This window comes from Dendrobium catenatum, unplaced genomic scaffold (genome assembly GCF_001605985.2).
Source record: "Dendrobium catenatum unplaced genomic scaffold, ASM160598v2 fragScaff_scaffold_1639, whole genome shotgun sequence".
NCBI lineage: Eukaryota > Viridiplantae > Streptophyta > Magnoliopsida > Asparagales > Orchidaceae > Dendrobium > Dendrobium catenatum.
Window position 1 is genome coordinate 1,627,868 of NW_021320101.1, and position 26,702 is coordinate 1,654,569.

At 32.7% G+C, this 26,702-nt stretch overlaps 3 protein-coding genes across 6 annotated transcripts in view; 2 read left to right on the forward strand and 1 right to left on the reverse strand.

The window, feature by feature from the left end:
* Positions 1-5,487, forward strand: part of LOC110110603 (mRNA-capping enzyme) — a 74,232-nt gene extending 68,745 nt beyond the window's left edge. For both annotated transcript variants that reach the window (XM_020842172.2, XM_020842173.2), the window contains exons 17-18: positions 5,046-5,176; positions 5,330-5,487. In XM_020842172.2, coding sequence (XP_020697831.1) covers positions 5,046-5,176; positions 5,330-5,458 — 260 coding nt within the window. In that variant the 3' untranslated portion in view covers positions 5,459-5,487. The remainder of the gene's footprint in view (positions 1-5,045; positions 5,177-5,329) is intronic.
* Positions 5,488-7,305: 1,818 nt separating this feature from the next.
* LOC110110606 (ycf20-like protein) lies at positions 7,306-10,893 on the forward strand. The gene is made up of 3 exons (XM_020842180.2): positions 7,306-7,496; positions 9,856-10,032; positions 10,340-10,893. The coding sequence occupies exons 2-3, from the start codon at positions 9,869-9,871 to the stop codon at positions 10,803-10,805; spliced, it is 630 nt and encodes a 209-aa protein (XP_020697839.1). The 5' UTR covers positions 7,306-7,496; positions 9,856-9,868; the 3' UTR covers positions 10,806-10,893.
* Positions 10,894-11,045: 152 nt separating this feature from the next.
* The window catches only part of LOC110110605 (UMP-CMP kinase 2), a 30,626-nt gene continuing 14,969 nt past the window's right edge, over positions 11,046-26,702 (reverse strand). For all 3 annotated transcript variants that reach the window (XM_020842176.2, XM_020842178.2, XM_020842177.2), the window contains exons 4-9: positions 23,280-23,397; positions 23,038-23,194; positions 16,668-16,748; positions 16,438-16,545; positions 13,955-14,019; positions 11,046-11,423 (exon numbers count right to left, since the gene is read on the reverse strand). In XM_020842176.2, coding sequence (XP_020697835.1) covers positions 11,414-11,423; positions 13,955-14,019; positions 16,438-16,545; positions 16,668-16,748; positions 23,038-23,194; positions 23,280-23,397 — 539 coding nt within the window. In that variant the 3' untranslated portion in view covers positions 11,046-11,413. The remainder of the gene's footprint in view (positions 11,424-13,954; positions 14,020-16,437; positions 16,546-16,667; positions 16,749-23,037; positions 23,195-23,279; positions 23,398-26,702) is intronic.

The window sequence follows — 26,702 nt, forward strand, 5'->3', positions numbered from 1 at the left end:
AAGAGTTGAAGCACTTTATCATTGGCTAAGGGGTTAATCTTTTGACTTACACTATCATGTCAATGGAACATCCCCTAAGAATTATATGTTGGTTTCAAGCGATTCAGATATAGTTGACATACTTAGCGGTTCTTGTGAAAGGAACAAAATTGAGGCAGTGGTTGTAGTGAAGTATCATGAGGAAGATATGTCTCAATTACAAAACATTGAAACTGCAATAGACAACCAGTTAAGTGAAATACATCAGTTCAACTCGAAGATTAGAGAGAACAATGATATTATTACTAGATGACATGTGTGATGATTTCTTTATACCTCAAATTGATGAGGTAAATAGTCTACGTGTTGGCTTGCGATTTGAGGATTCTCAAGGTTTCAAGCAAGCAATTAGATCTAATGCAATTTTAAAGAATTTTTCTATAAACATAAGGCTAGTGACAAAACCAGAGTAATTGCTACTTGTGCATATAAAGTTTGTCCATGGAGAGTACGTGCCTCATTGTGTCCTGATGGCTACTCCTTCAAAGTTATAAAAATAGATTCAACTCATTTATGCCATGGAGCCAATAGAGCTGGAAACAAGCAAGCTGCTACTAGTTGTGTAGCTCATAAAAGCAAGAAAATTGTAAAGAAAAATTATGATATCACGCCAAAAGATATCAATAATAACTTGGAGACAACTTATGGATTTCCATTGCCATATATGAAAATTTGGCGTTTAAGAGAGTTAGCAAGAGATATAATGTTTGACTCTATCGACGATAACTATATGTGGGTGTTGACTCTGAGGTTGGAGTTAATCAACAAGAATACTGGCTCTCTTATTACATACATGTGTGACAGGAAAAGCAACGCATTCAAGTGATTCTTTGTTAGCTTCAAAGTTTGTATTGACGGTTTCATTGCTAGATGTAGATATTTAATTGGGGTTGGCGCTTGCCACCTCAAATCAAAGTATCTTGGCGTACTGCTATATGCAAATTGTTTGGATGGAAATAATGGTCTTTACACAATAGCATATGCTATTGTTGAATCAGAATCTAAGAAGTCATCGGACTGGTTCATAAGAAACTTGTCGGAACGTTTTGGTTGTGAAATGGAACATTTAGCCTTCATATCTAGCATGGAGAAGTGCCTTTGTGAAGCTATAAATCTTATTTCCCCAAATGCCGAGCATAGAGTGTGCATGAGACACCTGTGGAAGAATATTAAGAAACTATTTCATTGCGAAGATGACAACAAGCTTCAAAATTTGGTTTGGACGGTCACATACTCTTACAAGCTACACGATTTTCATATGAAAGTTTAGGAGATATTTAAAATTAGTCATGCAAGTGGTTTAAGGCGACTTTCTCGAAGCACATTAAAAATCACTACAATACAAACATGTCAGGATCTTTGAGAGACTTCATGAAAGGCAGGAGGTGGACATACAAAAGACGGAACGTAGTTGTGGATTATGGCAATTAAGTTGACTACCCTGTATGCACAGTACTGCATTTATTGGAACGAGACAACACACACCTTGTGGCATATGTATGTTGATGATCACTGCTACCCAACTAGGTTTGTTACTTGCCTCATTTAATTTCCACCTATTTGTAACACAAGTTATCTAATACTTTTCTGTTTCACAACTAGATATAAAATGGCGTATGATGGTGCAATTTCAACCTTGCCTGGGAAGGAGCTGTGGGCTGCAGTCAGTGATGGTGAGGTAGTTACCACGCCAAGTTCACCTCGACCCTGCAGTAGACCCAAAAAAAGGCGAATTAAAAATTTCTTAGACATCAGAAAGAAAATAAAATTTGGACATGTGTAGTCGTTGCAATTTATGGGGCCATCATAAAAGCACATGTAAGAATCCATTAAATGTGGAAGGTGACAATATTGGTAATGAGATTCTATTCAATGATTAGCTGCCTACAACATCGACTGCTCTTGCAAAACTGAATATACGTCGTCCAAATACTGTCATTGGAATATGTTACAACGAAACTGTAACCTGCTGCTTTTTGTTATTAGGAGATTTTTTTAATGCTACCATATTTTTTTAGTACTACCACATTTTCTGAGTAGCAGCACTTATTCTGAATGCTAGCATAATTTTGGTAAAATAGCTAAATGCTTCTGTTGGAGGACCAGCACTTATTTTGAATGCTTCTGTAGATAAAACATGCGAGCATCTATTTTTTAATGCATTTGCAACTTCTGTTATTGCTAGGACTATTCTGTTGTATCTGAAGCATAATAACTAATATGTTTTGCATCGACAAATATGCTAAAGCTCAAGTAGTCATGCTAAATTTGGATCCCAATCTCACTATTTTTCTCTCTGCCTTGCTGTCCGTCATCTCGCTTGGCTATGGACAGAATTTGTGGTGCAATCTCTGGATTCCATGGCAACCACCGAATGTATTAACAAAAACCATCAACTGCATTTTACAACTGTCATAGCTAAAGGAATGTATTAATGACTGTATAGCAATTATGTATTAACCACAGAACTAATTCGTCATCTCGCTTATCTTATAGCAATTATGTATTAAACACAGAATATATTAACCACAGAATTTGGATCCCAAGCAGAAGCAGGACTTGAGCTTATGGATATGTTCTATGCCATTACCACAATAATGACTTGAATATTATTCTAGCCTGCATGCCACAGCAAGGATTTACTGGAATCAAACACGGAAGATAGTAGCCTGCATTCGACGGCATTATAGCATGTATTAACTAGCATTCCACTCATAACAGACAGAATGTTCATTAACAAAAAAAACATATATTAACAATTACAATTACAATTTCTGGTGTATCACCACAGTTACATTCATCTATTCTTGAAATCAAATTAACGCAATTTTCTCATAGTTACATGCGAATCAACAATTACAATTACAGCTCATGAGCAGAGATTTCACAACAATTGCTACAATCAAAATTAGGATAACCACGATTACCAACAAGAGTTTTATCTGTAAAAGCTCGGCTCTAATTGAAGCAACAAGAGTTAGGCTGGTTTCGACAACATTTGCACTTCGGTAATTCATATCATGCAACAAATCATTTAGTTCATGACACCACCAAAAAAAAAATGACAATCGTCTTCTGATATGTTTCGGGAGCATCTGTAGAATTTCCTTCCACTACGCGATTTGTATGATGTATATATTGTACATTGCAAATAGCAATGACAATATATTTGATTTCTTGTGTTTCTGATTGGCGCCCCGAGGAGCTCGAAGTCATTGTAGAATGTCTTCATGACTTGAGAAGCAATAGAAATACACATTCAAAATAAAGAACGAAAAGTCTCAGCAATGCATAGAATATCATATGAAAACAACAACAACAACAGGAAGGGAAAACAAAGAAAACTAGAGAAGGGCACAACGATATATGACCTTCAACAATAACTACCACAAGGCTACATAGAAAACGAAGAAAACTACGACAACATCAACTAACGAAGGGCACAAACAACAACAACATGAACTTGGAAGATGCGAGGCGTGCGAAACGCTTGAAGGGAACAAACTACACATAAGACATGGAGAACAAGGAGAGCAAACCTTGCCAACCTAAGAAGATGCGAGGCCAACGGAATACGTGAGGCGCACGAGACAGTCAAACGTGACGAACGTGATGGAGAAGGCGATGGGTCTGGAAGGCGAAGGCACTCGCTCGCTTGAGGCTGATTGGATTTTCTCATGGGGTTAAACGGAGAGTTAGATATAGATGAAAAGTAGATTTTTATGTGGTATATTAGTAAATACAAAAGTTTAGGTGTTTGATATGTATTTCTAGTAGTTTGAAGTGTTATGTATGTAAAAATCCCTTTTATTTCCCTCTAGCAGGTTGCAACTAGGATTGCACAATAATGTGCGATGTTATCTCAATATCAACGTTCAATGCAATCATAACATAAGTATTTCAAAATTATCTTAACATCAAAGTCTGATGTTGTGTTAATATTGATGCTCGACACCAACAATTTCTATGCCCACATGCAAGCCCCTCATGCCATCTCGACATCATATCTTTATTCAATGTTGTCTTAACATCGATGATCGATGTCATCCCAAGATCGACAACTAATTCCATCTTGACATCAATGCTCAATGCCTATTGCACAACAACGATGCCCGACAATCGAGAGCATTGTCATCTCCCTCTTGTTGCCGAACACAACATCGACGCCCTACATTCACATTCTAATATTAACCATTTTAAGTACAAATTTTAGTCATATTATTTATTATTTCTTAATTATTTTTAATAATTTTCTTATTCAATTTTATAAACTCTTTTTAAGATATAAAATTTATAATACCATATCCAATCCGTATTCGTGTCTTATATTTTTAATAAGTAATGTGTCATGTGTTCATGTCGTTGTGTTCATGTTTGTGCATCATAAGTTTTGAAGAATACATTGTTGCTCTAGTTAGTCTGAGTGAGGGTGATGTACTGTGTAAACGAGCCAATACTTTGTGCTCAACACTCATCTTAATGTTATCAACAATCATGTTTGATCACGATTTTTTTCCAAGAAGCCTGTTTTTGATCATTTTGAACTAATGCAGTGAATTGACAGTAAGTAAAACTTGAAAATTGAACAAGAGCGGACCAAAAATACACAAAAAAATCAAAGCAGACTTTGTCCTGATAGATTAGGAGGTATGTTTTAGTGGGTTGTTGTCGACAGAATAGCGGTGATAGTTGTTGGTTTCTCTATCGAATATCACTGTTTTAGAAAAGTGGGAACTAACTTTCATCTTGCTGGCAATAGTTAAAAGCTCATCGGAATATTAACTTCAAGTAGTTCTTTAATATTCTTTTCCTTAAAAGTTAGCATGCTCTTTTTGTTGGCATTTATCTAGTTCTTGTTTGAAATTATAACATGTGCACAGTTGGCTTTGAAGTTCTTTGAGCGCACCGCACTATTTGTTAACTTGTGGAGTTTTTTCTTTATAATCTCAATTACCGCATCCATGAGAATTGAGATTTATAATGAAATCCATGTGGTTATCATGTAGATGAAGATGATTTACAAGATTATTCGGGTAAGATCATCGAGTGTTCATGGGACCAAGAGAGTGGTTGCTGGGTGTGTATGCGTGCCAGAACGGATAAATCTACACCAAATGATATCAATACTTGTCGGAAGGTAATCTATTCTTTCTTTTCTTTCCTAAACTAGCTCAGTCCTTCCAGGCCAAATAACCTGTCCCAATTATTTTTTATTTTTTTGTTATTCCGAGCTCTATTTGCTGTTTAGGGTTTATCCTCAACTTTGTTTTAATGTACACGAATCGCACAGGTAATGAGGAGCATATCAGACAACATTACAGAGGATGTGCTTCTGAATGAGATATCGGAGATAGTGCGCCTCCCAATGTATGCTGACAGAATAGAGAAGGCTCATCAGCTCCAACATCGTCGTCGATGATCGTCTAATCATTTATATATGGCGGAAGCTTCTTATTTATCCAGTCACACAACCAGAAGAGAATTAGACCTTTATTAGTATTACGGTTTGGTTTTCCACTTGTTAGCTTGTAATTACTTGTAGGCCCTAAATAGTTTTTCCCTATTGTTAACGCTCGCCAATATTATTATGATGATTTTTATCAAGGCTAGGTGCTTCTACTTTGGCTGTACAAACCAGTAGCTGCTGCTATGTAGATATAATGGTTCACTTCGCCGTGTAAATTAGCCTTCTACTTTGTGTTCTCTTGCGTTGCGTTCACCGTCGATTTTAGTGTCCTTGTATTGTAGTTCTAAATAAAGAGATGGGGTTTGTTTGCCATACTTTTATTCTTGTTTTCAAGTTGGTGATATATATATATGGATGATCCGATCCCCAGCTTTTTTCTTTTTTTTTTTCCTTCTCCTGCTGCGTTTTGTAATTTGCAATTCTTTCTCTGAAAAGGAAAAGCTGAGGAAAAGAAATACAAGATTTTATTTCTACCTATGCAAATTTTAAGCTTTCGAAAATAATAATGATGGTATAGTCTGCAATTAGCATTCATGAATTTATGTCAAGTTGTGCGACAGTTTTTGTATAAATGATGCAATTATGTGATATATTATTATTCGTTGATGTATTGCATTAGTTTAGGTGTTTCGGTTAAAAAGGCCGTACAAGTAGGGATAATCATTCTTTCTTCTATAATGCATCATGCTACTATGATGCTAAAGTTGCGATATAGTTTTCTACCTATTCTATAAAATAATTCCAAGATAGATAAAAATATAATTTAGTCATAATTCTTCTTTGTATTTATTAAATTTATTCTCTCAACCGTTCGTTGAATTCTTCGAAGATTTCATCATTACTGTTTTCATAAATAACATATATTGTGATGCCTCAGATTGAATAATTTTTTTTTAAATTAATTAATTTTATAACATCATCATAACTAATACAAACATATAAGCTTCGAGGTTGCTTGGTTTGAAGTTAAATGGGTGTTAAGTATTTCACTATAATGTAGGGGTTTTGAGAGTATTGGTGTTTGGTTTGAAGTAAAATAAATGTTGTGTAAAATTTTGATAGATTTGGAATTTACCGTATAGTTCATTTTAGGTCTATTTAAAATTTATCATATTTGAGCGAGTTTTAAATATACAATAAATTCATCATCAGTCGCCCATCGCTATTGGCCATCACACTGATGGCCGCCAATAGGCACAAATGCTGCCAACACTGACCACCGTCGTCAATGCTGTCAACACTTCATTTGCCGGTTGACACCATTATCCACCATCACAAATCATCATAGCTATTGTTGAATGCAACCTTTTTGAATTTTACATTGAAATCATTTTATTTCAAAAATCAAATAAATAAAACAATAACCCAATATGTTCATTTTATACTCATATAAATAACTTTGAAGTGTACTTTTTATACTATATTTCATTTACACTATTTTTTTATGTTGCATCCTTTTTTTAGCCAACTAAAGAACGGCTTAATAATAATATGGTTTGTAATTCATTAAAATTAAATATTTAATCATTATATAACTAAAATTTAATGTAATTCGATATTTCTTGATGCATGTTATTGAAAATTTCATAACATTCTTAATAATTTTTTTTATTGATCCACATCAATTTATTCACATAACATAATCATATACTCGCTTAAAATAAAATAAAATAAAATAATTATTGGTTCCAAATGAAAGACATTAATTGCTAAATATTCAAACTTATAATTTTCATGTTAAAGCTTCTTCCAAACAATTAAGCAAATTTGTGTTTGGTAGGGCTTCTCATATCGTCTGGAACCCTCAGACTCATTCTTCTCTCTCCTTCCTCGATTCTCTGCTCTTCCGACCTCCCGCAGCTGGACAGGCTTTTTGTAATCAAGCAGAAGCTCACTGGCTTTTTTGCTTGATCGCGCTCGAAGCTTTTCTTAGGCCGAGGGGAAAGAGTGCTGTTCGCCATCCCGCAAAAGCGGTGTTGCGCTCTGACCGGTAAGATCCCGCCGCCCCTCCCCTTGTCAACCTAACTTCGTTATGTACATATCAGATGCTTTGCATATTATCATTTTTATCTTCTATTTTCTGCTTCCTTATTGTTCACCTTTTGTTTGTCCTCTTTTGGAATGATTTTTTTTTTTTCCAAATTAAAGAAGAAGCCCTAGAGCCTTGGAGCTTCAAATTTGATATTGTGCATATGAGAATTTTACAATCCCTACTATTCTATAACCTAAATATGACTTTGCCTTGTCCCCTGACTTACTGTTCAGCATTTGTGCTGCAGGAAAACTTTTTGGGTTACAATTTATCTAGTGAAGTACAAAGCCCTCTTGGGAAATATTACTAATCAATAAGTTGGAAATGGAGTGTTGATTTCAATCAATATATGTTCTGTATGATCCGACTAGTTCAACCTTGAACATCTCTGGTACTTTGCTCACAATCGGATTGAACTGTACAGAAATGGCAGTTGAACTGAGCTGTCAATTTATTTTTTAGTTAAACACCTAAATTTAATAATTTAGAATTGTTACGTGTTGTAAAATTTGTGACGGTATAGCTAGAGTTTAGTGTCTTAGCGTTATTCAAAAATCATGAATGAACAAATAAAAAGCCATAAGATACTAGAAATTTTATATAGATAACATGAAAAGGGACAAAAAATTACGAGGTCTAACCCAATTATAACAATCCACTATAGAATTGTAGATACAAGAATTACAGTTGAAGAAAATGAGATTATTTATAATTGAGAACAATTAACTCATTCACGTTGTAGGGATTACAAAGTTCAAATGTCCATAAGTAAGTGGACAATTATAAATCCAACAACAAGGTTGGATCTTGACAGAAGTTTGGAAACGGTGATGGCGATTGGTGGAGGTGATCATCAGCAGTGATAGCCAAAAAATTCAAGAGAGCTCTTTACTTCTCTCAGCTATTGCATCTCCTCCCTTTGTAGAGAATGAATCTCTATCTATAGGCTTTTTGTGATTGACATTTTAATAAATTTGACGAAAATCCGAAGCACTCCATCGTACGACACATATTAATCCCCTTAATCAAACATTTGAATGTCTTAATGATGTCAGGATCAAGTGATATTGGGCATGTTAGATTCTTCCTGTCGAGTCGCTTAATTTGAATATAAGTATTCTATAATTGGAGGTCGTTTGGTCCATCAATTAATGTTAAGAAGTTTTCATATATAATTCAAGTGCTTGATTTGAACTCCATATGGAGTCAGATCGGATCATATGTAGTGTCCATAGGTTCGTCTCATTGAGATGTTCATTTCGATTATAAGTTTGCTGAAATCAGAGTTTGGATGATCTTGAATTTAAGACTAAAAATTTTCATTTCAAATAATGCCTTGAGATTTTTGCATATCATATAAATTCTAGAGTCATATCAAAATAAAACTACTTAAATTTATAAACCCTAAATCCTAACCTCGTAATTCCTTAATTGTGAGTACTTTTAGTGCTATTACATAATGTATGCTATAGCTTGCAATATGTTTATTTAATAATGTTTACCATAACGTCACAGGAAATAGCATTTGTTGGCTGCATAGTGATACCTCGCTCGTTATAGTAACATCATTATCACAGTTGATGTGATATGAAGCCATGGTGCACTTTTTTTTTTCTGCCTCATTGCTTGTTCACATCGATTTATGCTGTTATAGTAGTGTTAATATTTTATAGGAGGTTTACAGAAAGTATGTATAGTGAAAAGCTGCTTCGTCGGAGTAGACTCTCCTAGGGGCATGACTCTGGTAGCATTCGTTCCCGCATAGAGCTTGGAATGGGAAGCAACTCAATTCCTTTTTCAATTGAGGTTGAGGCGCGTAAAGGCATCAGTAGAGTCCCAGTCAAGGGTCAAACTCAAACTGAGATCATAGGTTTTACCCCTCCGCCTGAAAAAAGGCGCTAGTTTGAGTGAATTGCCGCCGGTGCTACTTCCTCAAGCGAGGTTTTATGATTTTTTAAGGTATTCTGAGTTCATTGCATAAAAAAGGGGAATTACTATTGTAAATCAATTTAGCTTACCTTTATTGTGATAAAATACGCAATCAATAAATGCTAAGGTTCTTGGATCATTATTGGAATTTGGAACCTCCTCTTGATTAAAGTGTCATTAACTATATATGGTGAAATTTGGGAAGATATTTGTCCCCATATTGCTGATTAGATAATTTCTCAACGTACCAATTTGATTTCTGTTTATCAGTGGAATGAAATATGGGCTGTATTATTTGAAAACTTGCTTCTACTCATTTACCAGTAACATTCACTGCATAAATTCGATTTTGATTATTCTTTTTTCATTCATAAATTTACTTTTACAGGTGAATTTGGGGCATGGCAACACAGCTGTTAGTGTTGCCTTGTCATGCAGAAAACATATATCGATCAAGAACTTTTTTACTGTCCGTCTTACAGAGGACTGTTAGAGACCTTAGCTGCAGGCCTCGTCCTCATTTTTGCTTCATCTGTCTGGCTGCAACTTCAGTTAACAATTCAAGGTTTGTTGAAATAGAGCTTTTGAATTCTTCTTTCCAAAATTCCAACTGAAGTTTTTGCTACTATCAACGGCAACCATGGTACTTTTCTTGCACTAGGTTGTTACTGTTGTACTAAACCCTTGTATTTTAATGATATTAAAACATATACACGAAAATGTTATATTTCATTTTAGAGAAGTTCATCTTAGTGATATTTTTATGCTATTTAAAAATTAGAATGCTATATTAGTAAATTCAAAATTTTAATATTAGATATGTAAATATATAAGAATTTAATATAAATCATTGAAATGAAAAATATGTTCAGATGCAGGAAGCTGATAGTCAAGAGCATGGTGGATGAAACCAGATCAGGTCCTCCAAAAAACAACAAAGAAACCACTAGGCTGATCAGAAACATCCAAACTTTACTAAGAAAGTTAAGCAGTAGAATTAATGAGCTTAGAAGAGGTATTTCAGTGAAGGTTCTGTTCTTCTTGTTGGGATTTTACTGTGCAACTGCCTTTGCTACTGTTATTGGGCAGACTGGAGATTGGGATATTCTATCAGCTGGTTTAGCTGTGGTGGTGGTCGAGGCCATCGGCGCCGTAATGTACAGTGCTTCTTCTCGATTTTTCGACAAGATGAGGGATCTTATCACCATGTTTAATTATTGGAAAGCTGGGCTCACCTTAGGGTTGTTCTTGGATTCATTCAAATATGAGATGGACACACTACTAGAGAAATTTAATCCCTTCTATATTGATATGGATTTCTTTCACACACTATTGTAAAAAAAAATTATCATTTTTTTTTTCTAAGTTTATCTGCTGCTAGCAAATTCAGTTGCATTTAAAATAATAATATGCGTTTCTAAACTCACTCTCAAGGCTGCTCTTTATTTCAAACTTTGCTTTCTTGAATGTTTATTTATGAGAATAAAACAGGCCTTGAATCATATCAAATGTGATTTCATTCTATTAAACAGCCATTTCAGATATTTACTTGATAGTTGATCAATTAAAGGAAGAAGATGAACTCAACCAGAAAGAAAAGTCTAATATAGGAATTGGCAATTGTTCCATTGCAGCCGAGCTGAGCAGTAAAGAACTGCTCATCTCTAATGATTTCTCTTCTTCATGATTGGTCGAATCATGTCAAAGGCTGGAGCATACGCAGTAATGAGCTGCTTATCTCTAATGATTTTTCTTCTTCATGATGATTATAAATTTGCCTGAAAAGTTTCAGCAATCATGTGCTAGCCTAGAAATTATTCATCCAAAATATTATTCCACTTATGCTGGAGAGAGGAAGTACATGTGTGTGTTTATTGTATTTGCTTCTGAAGCTAGAGAGAGTTTTCCCTATAAAGAGCATGGACAACACCTTGAGGTCGCCATTGCTACTCAAACCTGCACGAGGAGAAAGTTTTAAGTCATTTGATACCCAAATTAAGCAATAGAGGAAGAATCAAGAAGAGCAAAATTTCTAAAATAACATGGTGGTTTTCTCAAAATTTAAGAGGGCCACTCCCATCGCCTTTATTGGATCCACAACCAAACTTTTAGGCTCCAGTGATGATGGATTATTTTAATTTTGAATATTTTAGTTAGTTTGCAGAACAAATTTCATTTGTTATGAGAAAATTATTCCATAATAAATAAATTTAAAAAATCAATAAAATGTCACCCAAAAAAATAAATGTCTAGTTCAAAATTTTTATGCATATACTAAATTACTATATTTTATCAACAACAATAACATAAGTCTTATCTTAAATTTTGTTTTGGATTTATAAGTTCTTTATTGTCAATTTACTCCCATTGAGTGGTTGCAACTTGCAAGCTATGAATATGAAGCACAGACACTTCAAAAAGCCTTTCGTGTTCATGTCAGATTTGGACAAAGTATAAATAATGTACAACTATAATTGGGTTATGCAATACAAGTCAAGAAATAGATAAAATTAAATATAGTTTAGGGTTGGGAGATGGAACAATTTGGTTGTTTTAAATGGCATCCAGAGGAGTACGTCGCAATAGAGAAATCCAAAGGTAGTTGTATAAAACAACTACTGTGCAGTGGGGAGGTGCACAAGCTTTGAGACAGGAGAGGAAGCCAAAGAACTAGGATGAGTTCAATGAGGAAGTGATGTGCCCCCTGTGGTCATTAATGACTATGGAATCTGACAAATTCAGTTGGAGAGGCGCGACTAAAATCAACACAATGGTAGCATAGATTTGGGTTAGTGAAAAATATATAGTGGCTACTCTAGCACCTCTTCCAAAGATGTTTATGGGGTCATGAACATCAAGTTTGAGTGGGCAAAAGCTAGCGTTCAGTAGTACTCTAATGTCATGGATGTGAGAAGTAGAGTTGACAAAGGTTGGTACGGTGAATATAAAGGCAATTATAGGAAGGGAGAACAAAATGCAGGGGGAGATCTTGCAATTTGGTGGTGCAATGCAGAGGGAGGTAAGATCTCAACCAAGAGACTCCACAAGAAGGTGAAATTCAACTGGGAAGCTACTGACAAAGCTATGGAATAACTAGCCGATGATTGAAGATGATCTGAGAAGTATCTACAAGGGACACTTAGACCCGGAAGAGCATAATCAATGATATGACCCAATTCGTAAAATAAGTAAGCATATATGAGCAAGCTGAAATAAGCGCACAAGCATGATCAAATTAAGAAAATAGGATCAAACATTAGGGGAATGGAGTTGGTGAATATGCTGTTGAGGCTGAGGCGCTTGAGGACTCTACCATTGGTGGAGAGGGATCCAAAGGAAATCAAAAGGGAAAGAAACACCATGGAACTTTGCTTCCTATAACATGTTGAATTATTTATCTATTTAATCATGTTTAGGGAAAGCATATGCCCTTACATAAAGCAAAATAAGGGAACAAGTAATACAAAATAATAATGAGAAAGTATAGCATCAATAAATAGTAAAGATCCTTAGTATATATTGTTTTACATTTGTGATAGTTAGATATGGTAATGAAATGAATTTATGAAAATACAATAAATATAATTAATAATTTCCTATAATTTGAAAATTTTATGATAAATAATATATGTAGAAACGATAAAAATGTATTTAAAAATAAAATCATAAAAAGAAAGGCGTCCGCCACACTGGCTCTCGAGCATATGAGCTCATATAGTGGCACCAGGGACATTTTGTTAACAGGATTCCTGATAGGCTTAATATTGATCCACAAAAGTTTCTTCAAAAAAACAGAACTAATTTAATTTCAAAGCTATAAAAGTATTATTTTGACAATAAATTTTTATGTCTAACAATAAAAATAATCAAAATTGTTGAAACCACTGACGCTATCAAAACAGACACAGTAGTAATGAGACAGAAACTGAAATAAACTTTGAAGACCTTGTTTTTTGTTAAAATCATATAACAATTAACAAATATTGGCTAGGAGCACAGCAAACGGAGCGTTAGCAGTTTTGATTATAAAAAAGAGCCGTCCCAGCCACTCAATAAAGTTGACTTGGTTGATACTTAATATGTAGACTAAAAGAGGCAGAATATGATACTCCATAGAAATGGAAAATAAAAGCAGGATTAAAAAATTCCGGTGATATGGGGGCATATACAATTTAAGCAGGGATATTTGATCAAAATATTCTGAAAAGGACAGCCTAAATTGTCTCAGATGACGTTTGGAAGATTGGGGATTTAACCATGTTTAACTACATGACCTCATAGAACTGCAAATTATTATTGATTCAACAAATGTACTTAAGGAGTTCCAACCCTTCTAGTGTGTATGATTTAATCATTTAAAAAATAATACAAAGAAAAAAAAACTATTATCCTCATAAGTATATAATTATAAAAAATAGTATTTTGAAACCATACGATAGTTCCAGCTTGTTCCTGAGATAAATAACAATCAATAGATAATTTCATACCTTAAAGAAGTAAATACAGGGTAAACCTTCTCAAAAATCTCTTCCATTGTTCCAACTGCTTTAATCTGTATAAAAAAGTCAAGCAGTGCAAATAAACAAAATGGAGTAAAAGAAACGCTTGCCAGATAAAAAAAAAAGGATGCCATCTCCATCTAGTATAATGAAAAAAAGATACAGTTAATCAATTGCATAACAGAAAACAACTTCATATTTTACATTCTTCACTCATTCAGACTCATTCAGAAAGAAAAGTTCTCTAGAAATCTGGATCAAAAGCAAGTTTTTGTGATTAGGCTGAGGCCACACAACACCACAACAACAACACATCAAGCCTTTATCCTACTATTTGAGGTCAGCTACATGAATCCTTTTTCTCCATTGTGACCTATTAAGAATTAAATTCTCATTTAAATCTAATAAAGAAAGGTCATTTCTATTATTTTCAAACCAAGTCTTTTAGGTCTACCTCTACCTTTTCTAACATAAGTCGATTCTAATACATCTACTTTCCTAACCAGGTCATCGGAAGGCCGCCGTTTTACATGACCAAATCATCTAAGGCGACTCTCTCTAATCTTGTCTTTCAGTGGAGCTACTCTAACCTTTTCACGTATATGTTCATTTTGTATCCTATCTCTATGAGTAAAGCCACCCATCCATCTAAGCATCCTCATATCTGCAACACTTAACTTAATATTATGCTTCTCTTTTAATAGCCAACATTCTGCACCATAAAGCATTGCAGGTCTAACCACCATCTTATAGAATTTTCCCTTAAGTTTGAGTGGAACTTTTCTATCACAAAACAAGCCTAATGCATTCCTTCACTTTAACCATCTAGCTTGAATTATACTAATAATATCCCCATCTATTTCACCATCACTTTGAACAATAGACCAAAGATATCGAAAACGTGTACTCTTATTAATGACTTGATCACCCAAAGTCACAATCCCTCCACTAGATCTATTATTACTTAAATTACACTCCATATAATCAATTTTAGATCTACTCAAATGAAAGCCTTTAGACTCTAAGGTTGACCTCCATAATTCAAGTTTACCTTCAACTACCTCTCTAGTCTTATCAAGAAGAAGAATATCATCAGCAAAAAGCATACACCAGGGTACCTCTTGCAAATGTCTAGTGAGAACATACATTACTCAAGCAAAAAGACATGGGCTTAGGCTGATCTTTGATGTAAGCCAACTGACTTGAAAATACTTGGTCAAACCACGTTGTGTTTGAACACAAGTAACAACTCTTGCATACATATCTTTAATGACTTGAATATAAGCATTATTAACCCCTTTCTTTTCTAGAACTCTCCATAGCATTTCTTTTGGAATCTTATCATATGCTTTCTTTAAATCAATAAATATCATATGTAGATCCTCCTTATTCTCTCTATACTTCTCCATCAAGCTTCTCAATAAATGTATAGCTTCCATAGTAGACCTACTCGGCACGAATACAATTTGATTTTAAGAAACACTAGTATCACGCCACAACCTGAGGCCACAGAGATGAATAAATACAAGGGAGGCATTCAGAGAGAAAACTGAATCACATGACATCATACATTTGTCCTACTGACAATTTCATTTATCCCCAATGAAGATGGAAATATAGACAAAATTGTATATTATAAAACATTGCAAAAGACGACCAAAAATCTCAACAAATTGTTTTGTTCTTGTTAAATAAACAAGGAACACTGGATGGATGCCAAGTATTGCCGTGATAAACTTATGCCTCATTGAAGCAAATGCAACATCGCATTGGTGAACAAACTATATCGCGGATTTTATGTAGTAGGAGAGGAAAATCATGAAACGTAATAATTTGCAGAAAGTATGCAACAACAAAAAAGCAGTCCCACAACCATTTTTCCATGAAAAGGGGTATAATTATGAAGCAAGTGTGGTGACATAAACAAGTGCATATTAGAGTTGTTACCTCTGGTGGAATGCTGAAAACATGAACTTAATTCCAATAATTGATCAACGAGTACTTATGAAAGACCAGAGAAGCAAAGAGAGAAAAAGGGGGAGGAAAGAGAGAAATAATACATTCATGATGGCTTCAAATCAAGCCTAAACCTGATCATGACACATTAAATCACAGGAATCAACTACATGGAGCTCATACTACAGCTTAAATCACATTCAAGAAAAAAAAAGCATCAACTGTGACCAAACTTGGGCCCTAAACAGAGAACTTGAATGGAATGTGACAACAAATAAGTACACATAAATAGAGTTCAATAAAGTGATGGCAGTAAGGCAACATAATCACAGTTTGGGAAGTAAAATCTTAAAGAACCTTAAGAAACTGAAAGAGGAAGCTGCAGGTGTTATGCATGATATTGTTTTTCTTCTGCTGCCCTCTTAAAGTTTTATGCTTAACAGAAAAAAGAGAATCTGATTACACAGGTAATAAATATGGTATTTTAGTTATACACTGCAATAAATGCTTAATACCTTCTGAAGTTTTCCCTTGCTAGAGTAGTAGTTAATAACAGGAAGATTTAATTTATCAAAAACCTCGAGGCGTTTCTTTATTGTCTCAATATTATCATCAATTCTGCCCTACAAAAAATATAAGACAGCATGCTTAGAAGGAAAGCAATCACATGGAGTCAAAAAAACAAATAATCATTTTATTATATTCTAAATAAATATATCTTGTTAATGGAATATGACAAGTCAACCTGATTACGACTAAGAAGACGCTTCACCATTTCCTCTTCAGGGCAGTCAAAGAAAATAACCAAGTCTGGTTCTACTCCGATCTGCATCACTTATCAAATTCATACCAGGGAAAAAAATGAAAGAGAATTGGAAACCTTTTAATAGAACAGCATGAACTTAGAGATACTTGACAGTCTTCAAAAGTAGCCTATAACAACTTAGTGATAAGCTTTACACACGCCCAGCAAGCAACTATAATGTGATTATATGCATGGTTAGAAAACAGGCCCTGAATAATATAATAATTTCTTAAACAAAGCTACGCAAGTACACGTGCCGTTTGAGTAATATAAAGTATGAGTAAAGTATCAATCCCATGGAAAACCAGTACGCTGATCTTATAAGTTAATTACTAATTCATTTAATCGCAAGATTTATCTTGCCAATAATAATTTTTTTATGGCAAAGAAAAACAAACTAAAGATCTTTTTATATTTTTTCAAGTTAAAATGAATTCTAAATTTATGATTGATCTGGTACATATGTGTGATGTAAATAGGTTAATCAATGTTTAATTGTAGATCAGAGCATAAATAATTTCGTCTCTTATGATACACATCTCTTTAGAGATTCCAAAACCCTGAAAGTCATATGTCCATACTTTCAAGTATTTTGTTCTTGCTCTTCTTATTGTTCCACTATGCCTCCATTGAAGTCATATATCACTTGGTTTTAAATTTGAGAATAGTCAATCCACATCTAAATTAAGCGAACACAACAATCTTTCTTGCACAATTTAGATCTTAGACCTAATCTAAATTACATATCATCATATCAAATCATAAATTCATAATAAAAAATAGCCAATAAATCCATTAAAACACAATTAACAATCACAAACTTCAGTTGATAATTAAAATTAAAGTTCAAGAGATAGGGCGAGAAAGATGAACAAGGATTTCCTTGCAAAGGAATATAAGTTCTCCGCTCAAGAATTGCTCCTACTCCACTTGCACACACTCGATTTCCCTCTCCTCTACTAAAAATAGAAAGAAAATATGACAATAATTGTAAGACCCAAACGGATAATCAAGTGAGTACGAAATACTACATATAATTTAATTTAATTAGTAAATAACTGTTAAATAGATTAGTTTAATATTTATTGTTGTTATGTTAATATTAACAAATAAATGGAATTTGTAATTACGATTAAAGAGTACTGTGGGGTGTTACAATAATAAAACTCCCCATTGCAGAAATTCGGCCCTCTATTTATATTACAAGCATAAAATTAACTCATATATCTTATCACAGCACCCTGACAGGATAGTTTGGTGCTTCGACGCTCCTCACTGAACTAGCACTGTGGTGTTAATGAACTGTGCTACCACGGTGCTATGATGAATTGTTGCATCTCTTTGTTCCCTAACTACAATAACTGCACTGTCGTGGTACTCAAGTGATTTGGCGCCAAGCTCTCTGTCTTGCCCTCTATTTTTTCTCTCTCTACAAGAGATGTGGCGTTGAGCTCTCTGTTTGACCTCAAAGTTCAAGCAAGAGCATTCTGGCGCTATAATTTGTGGTGCCGCGGGGCTAAACCAAAGTTTGCTCTAATTGGCTTCCTTCCTAAGGATTCCTACTCAGAGTAACAACTTAAGCACTTTTTAAAACAAAAATTCATAGCCATAAACGTTATAATTTTCAACTTAACAAAATTCTCCAAATTTAAATCATTACTTATCCTCAAGTAATACATATACATTTAATTTTTGTCAACTCCCTAGTTTGTTAAAATGCAATCTTTTAAATTTAAATTCAATGAATAACAACATTAGTGATTTAAACATTTAACAAACTTGTTAATAATAAAATTAATATAACCAATAAATTTTATCTTAATTAGTATTCTTTTTAAACAGAACTTCTAAGGTTGTATGTGAAATTTGACTAATATAATTAGGTCTTGATAATTTCAAGCTTAAAGGAGTTTCAAATTTATTTAATATTTCAAACATAATATAAATTTGTTAATGTACCATAAATACTACACTTTTCTTAGGGTAGGACCACTTTAGATACTAATTTTTATTTTTTCAATACTTAGCTTCACACTTTTTTTGCTTTTTTCGTACTTTTTTAATTGACTTTTGGTCTTTTTTGTTTTCTTTTCCTTTTTCCACTTTTATTTTATTCTCGCTAAATACTTCTTAATGATTTTGAATACCTTTTTCTCAGTCCCATTTATTAAATATAATTTAGTTCAACATAAGGTTTATTATAGGTTTTATGATTCCATTATTACACGTATATAATATGCCCTAATATATAATATGCCTTTATTAATTAATCCAGAGAAAAATAGTTATATGCTTAACTGCTTTTAGAAAATTCATTTATAGGAAGAATTTTAATAAAATTATTAGTTGTAATTAGGTTTACTTAAATTGTTATTTTGCCAACATTATGTCCTGTCAATCACTAAGTTATTATTTATTTACTTCTTAAATTTTTAAGATTATCATTAATAAATATAAGGTCTTAAATAATTATGAATTGGCAAGTGCATTAAAAATATAAGGACAAGTAAAACACAATAGCACAAATATGAAAAATATCTATTTCATTAAATTTTCTCCCAAACTTTTACATTAAAAAAAACAACTAACAAAATTAAAACATTCCCCTCTCACTCTTCTTATTTTTCTCCAGCTGCTATTGCATTGGGGCCACTGTAGGGGTTATATGATGGAGCTGTTGAAAATTGGATTGGATTTAGATTTGCAATTTGCAATGAAGTTGCAGTTCTTAAAAATCTGAACAGGTGTGGGTTAAACTCAGCACAATATTGAAACTGCCTATATTGTTGGTCCATAAGGTGATCCATCTTATGATAAATTACTGGCTTTATATTTAGGGTCCCATACAAATTATTAATAGAGACACTATCAATGGGAACTCACTTCCTCCAAACATAAACCTTACTGTTTTTGCACTCATTTACATTCATGAAGAACTCCCTAACAATAGGAACTACATATGTAAAAGGCTCCTCACAAAATTTCTCCCAACCCCTCTGTGCAATCATGAACTCTATTTGACCTCCCAGATTTCTAAACCCTCTTTTAGGGATCAGTTGCTTTTGCAATGGAATGATTGTACCTGTCTTCCGCCTCAGCGCTTACGAACTTGTGAGAATCATAGGAGGAGAAGCCCCTCCTCTTCTTAGAAGTGCTCTTGGGTGACATCTCACTAAGAACAAAGAAGCTAGAAGCTAAGGAGTTTGAATGATTTTAGAAATCAATGAAACAAAACTACGTTAGCCCCCTATTTATACTAGTTTGAGTGTTGCGTAGCTGAATGCTTAAGCATTGCGATGCTCCACATTCCACAATCAAAAAGTCGTCAATAGGTTGACAGTTGACACCCACACAGCCTAGTACACTCTGGTTTATTAGGGACAATGGATCCTCATTTTAGGTTAGGATCATTATTGTGGTTTGAATATTGGATACACTTATTGATGTGATGCAATTTATGATTAATGTATGTTTTTGAATGATTAATTGTCATATATTTTGAATGACCGATCATCTCTATTTGAGAGTTTGACTCTTAATAAGACACAATAGAGAAAAACGATGCACATAGCCAACACAACGTAGTGGGACAAACACTTGATGTTGTTGTTGTAGTCTTCTCTGCTAAATGTTATAGTATTGTGGTCAATGATGAACAGTTAGGTGCATTATGATTACGAGCACTTTGATATGTTTACTACCAACACCATTTTTTGCAAATGGTCATGCTTATGGAGGGCTATAGAAAAGGGCTAAAATTCAATAAAATTTTCTGCAGGTGCTTATAAATAAAAAATCACTTAGTCCCCTAAGAATTTTAAAAGCATGGTTAAAAACAGGTAGCTTAGCTCTTAAGCAAGTGCTATATATGGTGATGATTGAATGATTTAAATAAATATAAAGATGTTTCTCTAACTTGTAAGGAGATTCATTTTCCAATATAATTCAAAATAATAAAAATGTGAATTTTTATAGGATTTTTCAACTTAAAGAAAATGGATCAGAATCTTCTATAAGTGATGTCTTTTGGAAACATATTGGAAAATGATCGTTGCTAAAGAATTTAAAAAATCTCATAATAAGACTTGCGTCTTTTTAGAAGTAGAATCCAAGTTGCATTTAAAAGAAATTTACAAGGTTGCCTCTTTATGCATAATGTATTGTAATTAAGTAGCACTTGCCACAATGGTTGTAATTAAGGGGGCATTCTATTAACCAATCAATAATAAAATGTTAATTGCATTTAGAATTAAAAAATAGATACTCTTCATATGTCTGAGACCACTTAGGATTTCTAAACATCGATCCCAAATACTTAATTAAATAACACGATAACTTATCTTGCAATTTCATAAGATTGAATATTATGGTTTTGAAATCGGTTAAGTGGGTTTAGATGGCATTCCACTTAACGGGAGATAATAAGTTCAAAAGAGTCAGTTATCTCAAACTCTTTATAGAGTCAAGGATAGAAGTCTCAATTGCATTTTGTTAGATTAGGTTTGAGCTCCAAATTTCTAATAAAATGTCAACTTAAACTCTAAATTTCAATCTCAAAATTATAAAACTCAATAATACAACAACTTGAGATACTTTAGAGTTTCTAAATATCATACATCACTTCTTCTCCTTCAACTCTTTAAAAATGAGAATGTTTCAAATTTGAACCAACGCCTCTTGAAATTTCCAAACAAATATATGTGACGTCATAGGATGTTGCGCGGGTCAAAAAGTCAAATTCAAACCCGATCCTCCTATGTGGGTCAACAGGAGTCGACACAGTTCGAACTACCAAACAAATATACGGTTGCAGTGTTGGCCGAGATATTTATTTTAATGCATTCATATTTGGCCTTCATGCTAAAGTTCTTTAAGATTTTCTCAATATCATTTTTTGAGATGTCACTTGTACATATTGACTTTGATGTGTAAAAAAAGATGAACAATATACCATTATAATATTTGTACTTTTGAGCATTGCATATGAGGCGAAATCATTATTTTTTTATTCAAAATATGCAGATGAGGCGAGATCCAGAATTCAATGTTTGCGATAGGTATCAGCTTGGTCATGAAATGACTAACAATTTAAAGATGAGAAACTATGCATTTCATATTTACTTATATTGAATTCTATGTTTTTGTTTACATACAATATTAATGCATAAGAATTTGTTGTTTTTATGTTTTATCAAGCATAATTTATTACTGCATAAGTAATAAATTATGATTTTAATCCACTGTAATCTGCTCTGTAAGGCGTTTTATGCATTAATAATATATAAAACTGCTCTGGTTTTGATTTCCACTGAAAGCATTTTTACAGCCCAAACACCCAAGAAATGATATTCGAAAGTTTGATTTCCACAGGAATTAGCTGCTTTACAAAATAATACAATTTCAACAAAGCAATTATGATCATTAGAGCCGGAAGAGGAATTTATATCCTATATGAATTGTCTTTCTAGTTTGAATTTGAATTTATATAATTTAAATTTATGTATAATGAGGATAGTAATGTAAATTATTCTTATGCGCTGCAACAAAGCAGCTTTATAATTATACTATCCAAACAAAAAATACTATTTTATGTACAACAACTTCAAAAAGCAGCTTTCTGTGCAGTAACTTTACAACTTGTATTACCAACAGCTGCAACCGTCCCAAACGCACCCTTAATTGTATGCTTCTCTTTTAATGGCCAACATTCTGCGCCATAAAGTTTTACAGATCTAATCACCATCTTATATAATTTTCCCTTAAATTTGAGGGGTGCTTTTCTATCACACAACAAGCCCGATGCATTCCTCCACTTCAACCATCCAATTTGAATTCTACTAATAATATCTCCATCTATTTCACCATCACTCTGAACAATAGACCTGAGATATCTAAAACATATAGTCTTATTAATGACCTGATCGCCCAAAGTGGCAATCCTCCCATTAGATCTATTACTACTAAAATTACACTCCATGTATTCGGTTTTAGATCTACTCAAATGAAAACATTAGACTCTAAGATTAACCTCTATAATTCAAGTTTACCTTCAACTCCCTCTCTAGTTTTATCAACAAGAAGAATATCATCAGCATTTCTCAAAACAATAAAATTCAGAATTAAAAAAAGAATAAACTCTATGTAATTCTTCATGAATTGTTTAAGATGTATGGGATTGTCTTGAACATTGTAACTATATCAGTAAAATGATATCACGACAATATAAGCAATATAAGGAAAAAGGAAAAGCCACAACCAGCAACAGAAAAAATATTCAGCCATCACAAAGCATATTGGAGCGAAAACTTACTATGCTTTCAAAAGCAATACGATTTTCATTGGTTCGTGGAAAGCCATCAACTAAAATTTTCCGATTCTCACTCAACTCAATTTCTCTGCGAATCAAGTTGATAGTGATTTCTGATGGAACAATGTTCCCTTCCTTTATAATGTCAAGAATCATTTCTCTGCATCCCAATGCCAAAAGATCAACTATCACATAAATTACTTAAGAAATGCCTCATGTTAGAAGTTGCTGGCCTAAGGGCATACCCATTTTCACAACCAGATGAGATTTCTTTTCGCAACAGCTCTCCAGCACTTAGATGCGCAAATCCAAACGTCTCTGCTATTTTTGCACATTGTGTACCTTTGCCACTGCCAGGACCTCCTGTAAGATGCATGTCTCAGAAAAAGATAAAAAAATGAAAAAGTCTGAAAAAAATGCATTCAAAAAAGCATACCTTCATTTAGCTATTAAGACAGGAATTTTGAGTGAAATGTTTAAATTTAAAGTGAGATAAGTAAATAGAAAATATTATATATATATATATATATATATATATATGCGAGATTTATATATGTACCACTCAGTTCTTATCTATTTATATACCTAACATCTAAATTTTATATTTACTTATACCACACCATAATGCTAAATAGCATCAAGAAAACCACTAACATTAACATATTTTAAGTGAAATATACAATTTCATACATATATTATGATGTCATTTAAACAATAGTGTTGTCTAATTAAATACAAAGATTAAAGTACTAAATACGTAAATACATACGAACTGGCCGGCATGTATATATATACATACACATTAACTTTAATTGCGCATGCACCAAGTGCACTTTAATAGATTAAAAATTTAATAATACGAATTGTTTTTTGTTCATATGTACTTTCACGATAAGAAACCTTTGGGAAGAATCATTGCTTGTAAAATTATTAAAATGTTAATATTCGATACTTTAAATTAAATAAAATATGTTTCAGAATGAATTAGTAATTAAATTTGATGTTATTTTGTAATAAATAATCAAAAACTATTATTAAGGTAATAGATTGTATCTTTAAAGTGCTTAAACATTAGATAATAGAAATTAAATAGTATTAAAACCAAATATTAAGATAATGGATAATATATTTAAACTATATGGTTTTTTTGTTAACTAATAAAATAACATTTGTCAATGGCAACTAATATAAATAATTTTCAGAAAATTATAAAATATGAATGGTTGTAAAGATCAGGAGAGAGTTCTCCCATCACCGCATTTGCATGCCCTCATTGTTGCAAAATCGCCACAACATTTAAGAATCTAATATACTGCATCCTAACTCCAAACCATCTTATAAGAAGAAAAGAAACAATATCTAAAATGAAACAATTTCAAAATGGAGTGACTTTTTAGAGTTAAAGAATATATGCCTTCAGTTGCAAATTAATTGAAAAATAAAAATAAAAGAAATAAAATATTATAGAAAATAGGAAAATTATAATGAATAAATTTTTTAAACAAAAAATATATATATTTGGAGGAGTTTTTATGCTTAAATAACTAGGATTATCACTATAAAATAATCCTACAAGCATATACAGGGTCCATAAAAATTTTTTGATATAGTAAACTCTAAATGAGGAGTAATAACAAAATTATCCGATGATTTTCATGATTACTCATAGTCTCCTGACTTTTATATATTTCATACATGCAGGATCAAGTTTTAATACATTCATACAAAGTTGCTTTATGCTTTGAATTTTAACCCTTTGCATTTTATGCTACCTGAGTTCATCTATGCTTAAACATACGAACCATCAAATTATTTTTTTTTTAAATTTAAAAATTTAAAAACTAAGATCATAAATTAATAAAATCACATGCTACTTTCTAAATACTAATAATAATAGTATATATATAATTGAGTTGAACTTGAATATACCTATACATTCACATGACTAATAAGCCTTCATTTTTTAAGGCCATAGTTGTTTGAAAGGTAAGTTAAAAAAGTTAATAATGGAAAACTTATAGCGGAAAATTGTTGAGAAGCTATTGATCTCTATTTAGAAGACTCATGATTGAGATATTATTTTTACCTCAAAAGCTGATTTTAACAACTTCGTTGAAGCTTTTTGTATGTGTCAAAAAAAAGCTTACAAGACCAAAGAACACTTACCAATTAAGGAATATATAATTTTATTTTTAAAGTGATAAAATAATTTCATAATAAATTATTTAAAATTAATAACCTCACGTAATCTCAATATTAAGTACACAAATCACAAATATTTTTGTGAAAGCATCACTAAAATAAAAATAAGATATAGCATCAAATACACATCACAAAAGAAATTGATCAAACCATATGCTAAGCACAATGCATCTTATTAAAATTTTGCACATAACAAAAGCAAACACAAAATTAACTTACAATTTTATAAGTCGACATATTTGCTTGAGATATTATGCATCTTACAAGCAATGATTTTTAGCAGCAATAATAACAACATCAAGCATTTATCCTACTACGTGGGGTCGGTTACGTGAATCATTTTTCTCCATTATATTCTATTAATAGTCAAATCTCATTTAAATCTAATAAAAAAAATATCATTACTAATACTTTCTAACCAAGTCTTTTTAGATCTATCTTTATCTCTCTCAATGTAAGTTAGATCTAATACATCTACTCTACTAACTGGATCATTGGAAGATTAACATTTTATGTAACCATACAAACTAAGACGGCTCTCTCTAATTTTATCTTCCACTAGAGCTACTCCAACCTTTCACGTATATACTCGTTTCACATTCTGCCTCTAAGAGTATAGTCATTCATCCACCTGAGCATCCTCATCTCTGCAACACTTAACTTTATTTAATGCTTCTCTTTTAATGGCTAACATTATGCCTCATAAAGCATTGCAAGTCGCATCACCATCTTATAGAATTTTTCCTTAAGTTTGAAGGGTACTTCTATATCACACAACATGCTTGACGCATTCCTCTACTTCAAATATTTCACCATCACATTGAACAATAAACCCAAGACATTTAAAACTTATATTCTTTTTATTCACTTGATCGTCCAAAACCACGATCCCCCCACTAGATCTATTGCTACTGAAATACACTTCATGTATTTGATTTTAGATATACTCAAACGAAAACATTTAAACTCTAAGGTTGATCACCATAATTCAAGTTTTCCTTCAACTCCCTCTCTAGTCTTATCAACAAGAAGAATTTCATTAGGAAAAAGCATACACCAAGGAACATCCTCTTGCAAATGCTTAGGAAGAACTAAAAACATCCACGACTAAAGCAAAAAAGATATGGGCTTAAAGATGACCCTTGATGCAATCCAACTGAAATAAGAAAACATATAGTCAAAATAAATTGTGTTTGAACACAAGTAATAACTCCTGCATATATTTCCTTAATGACTTGAATATAAGCATCATTAACTCCTTTCTTTTCTAGAACTCTCCAGAGCACTTCTCTTGAAACTTTATCATATATTTTCTCTAAATCAATAAATATCATATATAAATCCTCCTTATTCTCTGTATACTTCTCCATCAAAGCTCTCAATAAATGTATAACATCCATAGCAAACCTACCCAACATGAATCCAAATTGATTTTGAGAAACTTAAATATCATGTCGTAACATATG

Excerpts from the sequence above, each read along its gene's own strand:
- LOC110110606 (XM_020842180.2), top strand. The coding sequence starts at position 9,869 with ATGGCAACACAGCTGTTAGTGTTGCCTTGTCATGCAGAAAACATATAT. Across the intron at positions 10,033-10,339 it reads ACTTCAGTTAACAATTCAAG|ATGCAGGAAGCTGATAGTCA; the intron begins GTTTGTTGAAAT and ends AAATATGTTCAG.